This window comes from Tinamus guttatus, unplaced genomic scaffold (assembly GCF_059628265.1).
Source record: "Tinamus guttatus ecotype Peru unplaced genomic scaffold, ASM5962826v1 Tinamus_guttatus_pri_ptg000377l, whole genome shotgun sequence".
In the NCBI taxonomy this organism is placed as follows: Eukaryota; Metazoa; Chordata; class Aves; order Tinamiformes; family Tinamidae; genus Tinamus; species Tinamus guttatus.
In genome coordinates, this window is record NW_028288911.1 from 1,393,544 (window position 1) to 1,400,349 (window position 6,806).

Genomic DNA, 6,806 nt, shown 5'->3' on the forward strand with positions numbered 1-6,806 from the left:
GTGCGGGAAGGGGGTGCAGCCTGGGGAGGATGATGATGAGGAGGAAGCAGCAGCAGCTGAGACGAGGCTTCGAGCCGAGCAGCGCCTGGTGACTCGTGCGGTGCCGGAGGCTCCCGGCCGCGGTCAGCGCAGTCCTGCGCGCTCCGGGGAGGAGTTTCCAGCTCAACTTCGCCGAAGGAAGAGGGAGGGGAGAAAGAGGAGGTGGTTGGTGGCGGGAGGGAGAAGTTGCAACAGCGAGGGGCTCCGCAAAGAGCCATGAACGCGAGCAGAGACAAGGTCGGGGACATCTCCATCCCGGCAGCGGCCGCCGCGGCCGTGACGGTTCCCGCGGCGGCCGCGGGGCTCGGCGGGGAGCCCTGCGCCTTGCACGGCCCGGGCATGGACCGGCCCGCGGAGCCGCCGCTCTACTCTTGCTCCACGGGCAGGGACAGGCCTGGGGACAGCCAGAGCAGCACGGCCGGACAAGAGGGGCCGGTGGCCGCGCTGCCGCCGGGGCACAGACCCACCTCCTTCTCGGTGCTCGACATCCTGGACCCCAACAAGTTCAACAGCAAGCGGAGGCCGTGCGCGCTGCTCTGCAAAGCACTGGCCACCGAGGTGGCGCTAGGCGCGCAGGACAAGCCCGAGGACTCGGCCACAGAGCTGGCCGAGCAAAAGGCTCTCGCCCAGGATTTGGACACGTGCAAGAAGCCCGCGGACCTCATCGGTGAGTAGGCCTGGGGGCTCGGAGCCCTCCGGGAGATGCATGTCTTTGACGCCCCCACCCCACCCCAGGTAGCGCGCTTGGGGACTGCTCCCTGCCAGGACATAGAAAGAGGTGGGAAAGTGTTTTAGGCTGGGGGCGACAACGCCGGGTGGAGGCAGAGGTGCCAACGCGAGCGGCGGGGGGAGGCGCGGGCAGGATCGGACCGGGGGATCCCGGGACCGCTCCGCGCTCCTCCCGGCACCGCGGGCGAGCCGGAGGGCGGCGGGGGGGCTCCAGTCGGCCTCCCGTAGCATTTCGGACGTTTCCCTCTGTTCTTCGCAGCTCCAAACCCGGTCCCTTCTTTTTCCCTCCACCCCCCAGCCTGCTGCGCGTTGCTCTGGGCGACAGATTCAATTTTCTCTCTCCCCTTGGCTTTTTTAGGACAAATCAGACTAATTGTGACAAAATGCTGGTTATCTCTGGAAAAACAATTAAATTCCTTCGATTACATTTAAGGTAAAATGTGCTTAGCAGCGTAAAGAGGCTGGATAATGGGGGAAATCGCCCCAGAGTGGCATGTAGGACTGCCTGGGTCGATATCCTATTATCGAATTGTGCATATCTCTTTCAAGCACCTTGCAAACTCTTCCCTAACATCTAAATTATAGGGTCAAAATTCGGATAATTACTCGATTAAAACCTATTACACTTATTAGGGCTCGCTATTGATCGGGAATTGCATTCGACCCGAGCTCCAGATTGCTTTTCTAGGTCCAAATATCCCAACTTTCTCCCCTCTAAACGCGACGCCGCTGAGGACATGGGAGCAGTTGCGGGAAAAACAGCACCGGGGGAAGCATCCACAGTTCCTGGGTGTCCTGGGAGGGGCGAGGAAGGGGACGAGGCTGGAAAGTGGCGAGGAATGAACTTCTCGAGAGGGAAATACAGTTTCTCGGTTTTTAAGATGGGAAAGGGCTCGGAGTTTCCTACTCCCGCCATGGCGTGTCCAGAAAGTTCTGGAAGCTCTTACAGCCCGAGCACTTTACACATATGTTTTTAAATAATAAAGCAAAATCCAGAAACGGGTAGTAATCGAAGCAAAAAAAAAAAAAAAAAAAGGCAGTTTCTACTGGGCGCAGTTATTCATCTCAACTGCTCTGACTTGTGTCGTACTAAAGAGACCGACGAGGTCAGACTGTCACCAACCTCTTACTTCGATCTCCAACCAGGGACAGAAATGCAGCTCCCTCACTTTTCTAAAAATAAGTATATTTGGAAGGCTCACGAAGCCATGTGCCTCCCTCGCGGACAAGTTTCCGCGATATCGCACCTTGAGCTCTTCGTCGTAGCACTTCACTACCATGTAAAGGGAGAACAGACACAAATGGATCTGGAACTACTCGAAAAATCACGACAATTAATTCTGTGTTTTTTTTCTCCTCCTTCTTGAGTAATATTGCATCGATCTGTAGCTTAATTTAGGAGACGAAAGTATTTCGAAAACTCTTTCTAGCCAGAAAAGTATCGACACCATAAAAATATGGCGTTCTGGCAAAGTGAGAGAAATAACGGTGTTGCAAACCACTTGTGAAACTCACTTAATCTTACAAATAACTGATTAGTCACTGATTACCTGTATTACACGGTAGCTTCCAGAAATGCAGTTCCAAGTTCGGCGTGAATCTGTGTCTTTAACTTCAACTGAGTTGAATTTTCTGTTTAAGGAAAATTTTAAAAGCCCCTAATTGAGCAGCGCCTGCCGTGGACTTCACTGGAGAGGAAAAAAAAAAAAAAAAACTATATCCCATATCCTAGCAAACCCGCATTCCCTGAAAGCGCTAACGCGGACCGGGGTTATGCTTATTACCAAGCGCCCGCCGCAGACTCGTATATACAGATTTTTGTATGTTGCTGTTGCAAAAATTACGTCCTACGATTTACAACAAGTTCTACAGGTCGTAGGGTATTTAACTTGGCTTCATCTTCACGCTCTATTCCAAAATGGGGGAGGAAACCTAGCTCCATTCCCCATTCACGTGCGGTAGGGTTTTTTTTTTTTTTCCTCCATTAGTAACTTAGAAATCAGGAAAAAATCTCTTGGTTAATAAAGCCCGCGTTATTAGGGCAGGTTTCCGAGTAAAGATGATCCCAGTAAACTTGTCTGGCCCCGGAGGGAACCAGCCACAAACCGGCGTTAGCCCAAAACAATGCTCTCGCCCAAACCCTCTCACTTAACCCTCTAACCTGAGATACGCATCAGAACGGGTGAAAAGGAGACGAGGTGGGATATTCAGTCTGAGGGGAATTAAAAGCGACTAAAGCGCGCACGGGACGAGAGAGAAGCGAATAGCTTCTCTAGTTGCACATCTGGGTTACACGAGGTAAAGAAGCTTAGAGACACGTCCGGGCCTCCTCCTTGAAAGTGTGAGCGGCTGCTCGAAGCGAGAAGTTTGGAGGTGTCTGAACCCCCAGTAAAAAAGGGAGCGCGCTCAAGGTCCTCTGCAGCCCGGGCGTTTCCCGAATGTCCCTTCGGGGGAGGTTACGGGAACCCCCCGGCTCTCCCGGAGGAGAGCGAGGCCAGTCGGGAGGAGCTGGATCTCGGCAACGGTTGTTTCCTCTTCTGGCTTCGTAATGACAGAATTGTCAACAGGAGTCCAGTGGCCCTCCAATATCGGGTAATTGCCTTGTTCTCCGATGGAAACCCGTTAATTAGAGCGTAATATAAACCCAAACAAATTAAGTGGCCGTTAACTAGTTTGTACATTGCACGAAATGAGCTTAATTAAGTTTGTATCTGCTCTGCTAATCAATACAAGTATTTACTCCACTTTAATACTTCCGTCTCGCGAAGAGACGGGAGGTCAAGCAAGGCGGAGAAGGGGTTAAAAACGCCGGAACAAAAGCCAGCAAAACCCCTCCGCCCGCGCGGAACTAAAACCGCGGGGGAAAGCGCGAGGGGTCCCCTGCCCGAGCGGCCAGCCCGGGAGCGGAGCGCGAGGTCCCCGGCGCTGCCTGCGCGGGGCAGCCCTGGTGCCACCCGCGCGGCTGCAGTGCGAGCTCCGGGGGGGCGCGGGTCGTGGCCGGCGGCGCGGCCTAACGGCGAGTGTCTCTTGTGCGCAGAGGACGGCGAGCTCTACAAGGAGTGCGAGCTGGAGTGCGGCAGCCGCAGCCCCGCCAGCGACAACGAGCCGCCCGACGACGAGGAGCTGTGCGGCGAGGAGAGCGGCAGCGGCGGCAGCAGCAGCAGCGCGGCCGCCCCCGGCGAGCCCGAGCACCAGCAGCACCGCGAGGCGGGCGCGGGGCCGCCGCAGCCGCCGCAGCCCGGCGGGCCGCAGCAGAGCCAGCAGGCCAAGCCCAAGAGGAAGCGCACGGGCTCGGACTCCAAGTCGGGCAAGCCCCGGCGGGCGCGGACTGCCTTCACCTACGAGCAGCTGGTGGCGCTGGAGAACAAGTTCAAGTCGACGCGCTACCTGTCGGTGTGCGAGCGCCTCAACCTGGCGCTCTCGCTCAGCCTCACCGAGACGCAGGTGAAAATCTGGTTCCAGAACCGCCGCACCAAGTGGAAGAAGCAGAACCCGGGCGCCGACACGAGCGCGCCCACGAGCGGCGGCGGCGGCGCAGGCGGCGCCCTGGGCGGCGGCGGCCTCAGCCCGCTCAGCCACTCGCCGCCCATGGGCAACCCGCTCTCCATGCACGGGCCCGGCAGCTACGCGGGCCACCCGGCCGGGGGGCTGGTGTGCGCCGCCCAGCTGCCCTTCCTGCCCAGCCCCGCCGTCCTCTCGCCCTTCGTGCTGGGCTCGCAGACTTACGGCGCTCCGGCTTTCTACACCCCGCACCTATAAGCCCCCGCCCCGCTCCTCCTCCTCCCTCGCCTCCTCTCCGGCGCCGGGCACTCACCTCAGGCCGCGCAGCCCACGAGCCCGTCCCGGCGCTGCCCCTCGCGACGTGGGAGGCCGGGGGAGTTGAAACTACACGGGGAGCGGCGGGACGAGCCGCCTGCCGGGGGGCCATGAGGGGACGCAGCGGCGCTCCCGTCTTTCCTGCCCGCCCGCCTCACGCGCGGCTAACGGTCGTAACGGCCGCCGCCCACGCCTAACGGCCAGCGGCAGCGGGGCGCCTCCATCACCCCCTGTCCTTTCTACGAGGCTCTTTATACGCGACATGTCCGGACTGGGCTTCTGGAGGCGGGGAGGAAGAGGAGGAAAACCGTCCTCCCCCGTGTACATACAAGTAGATGTAAATTATCGTTACCTGTATATTTTTTCCGCCGTTTTCTCGTTGTGTGTTTCGTGTTTACATTTTCTATTTTTATTATATGGTTCGTTTTAGTTTCGGGTTGATTTTACTCCGGTCTGGCCGCTCCTAAGAGACTCCGGAAAGATCACGTACCCGTTTGACTCTCAGGCTGAAGCAGAGAACTCCAGTGTCGCCCCTCGACCCCGTCGAGACAAAACAAAATACAACACAACAAAAACGCGTCGCTTCCGCTCGCGATGTCGCCGTTCTGGTGATTGTTTTTCACGCCCGTTCCCTCGAGTGAAGCCAGACCTGGATGAACCGCTGCGAGGCCCGAAGGAGCAGCAGGGCTCGCCTCGGCGGCGCTCGCTTCGACTTTTAATTTATTTTTTTTAATGGAAGCATTTCTGTATATACCTGGTTGTTACAAAAATAAAGAAAGAAAAAAAACCTTTATAATTAACGTATGAAGTGAGGGAATAGCGCTCGGACACGACGGAGGGAGCGCTCTGCCCGCCGCCGTCGCTCCGTCCCTGGACGGGGCAGGGTCTGGAGGCGGCGGCGAGTCCCGGTTTCCCCCGTGTCCTCCCCGTCTTCCTTTCTCTTTGGCTTCGTTCCCTCTGGGAGCTATGCTGGATACTTATTACACACAAACTTTATTCTTTTTGTATGCGAGCGAGGGGCATTTCCTTTTTTTTTTTTCTTTAATTGATTTTGCGATTTTGCATTGTTTCTGTTGTGCAATATTAAGGGGGGGACCCCAACGTTTCTCTTCTTGTACAGAACCCGAGACTTTTCCCTTGTTTCCGCAGACGGGCAGTGTGATATTTTGGATTTATGTAAATTTAATATATCGACTACTCCATTCATATCCCACCCCTTAAAAATAAAAATAAAGCAATCTTTCCCTCGCATTTCCGCTATTTTAAGAAGTTTCAAAGTCAGCATTTTATAATCATTACTACTTTTTGTTTTACTCTCTAAAATAAAAAGACTAAACGCGTCGATCATCCCGATTTGGTTGCAGTTGTACAAACGCCTTTTAACCCAATGCTAAAAACGCGCTTTTCTCTCCCCGCACGATCGCAGAGCCCCCGCGCGCGAAGCGGTAGTTCCCACAAGTTTTCCAGCAGTTTTGTCCAGTTTCCCGCCCGGAAAGGCGAGGGCCCTTCCCGGGACCCGCCGCGGGTCCAAGAAGCACGAGCCGAGGGCTCGGCGTCCCCCGCTCCCTCCAGCGCCTCTCGCCGAGCTGCCCGCGGCGTCTCGCACCTCGCCGCCCGCCTCCGCGGGGCCGCGGGTGTTTTCCTAGCCTTATCCTCCTTTTTTCGCAGCATTTCCCCTCGGAGCCGGCCCCACTAGCGGGGACTCGCTCCGGGGGAGGATGAGGAGGAAGAGGAGCTGTGGCAGTCGCCGTGGCGGCCCCGGCCGCTGCCTCGCTCGTGCCCCGAGCGCCCTCCTCGCCCGCTCCCTCCCCTGACGAGCCCTTCCCGCGCCCAGACGGCCTCGCGCCGCGGGCAGCGGGAGAAGCGGCGCGGGGCCCGGCGCGGCAGGGCCGGGGCGGGGACATGGCCGGGGACATGGGAGGGCCCCGGCTCCCTCCCCGCCCCAGCTGAGACCCCCGCGAGAGACCAAAGTTTGGTCCAGGCTGGTTTGTGTCCGTGAGGATGAGCCTACAGAAGAAATGGTTTGATAAAAGATGTCCTGGAGTAATTTTACAGCGAAAAAGAGAGAAAAAAGAGTGTCTTAAAAGGCTTTTCTATAACCTTTAAGGTTACAGACACAGTTTATGGCTATTTGGTGACAGGATCTTTCCTCCTACTATCACTTCAACCCTCTCCTTGAATACACTGATCAAGTGCACAGATAGTTCAAGCAGAACTATGCA

At 56.8% G+C, this 6,806-nt stretch overlaps 1 protein-coding gene across 1 annotated transcript; it reads left to right on the forward strand.

Annotated features, from left to right (window-relative positions):
• Positions 1-255: 255 nt before the first annotated feature.
• NKX1-1 (NK1 homeobox 1) lies at positions 256-4,527 on the forward strand. The gene is made up of 2 exons (XM_088530532.1): positions 256-706; positions 3,806-4,527. Exons 1-2 carry the CDS (start codon positions 256-258, stop codon positions 4,525-4,527), a joined length of 1,173 nt encoding a protein of 390 aa, XP_088386658.1.
• Positions 4,528-6,806: the final 2,279 nt, after the last annotated feature.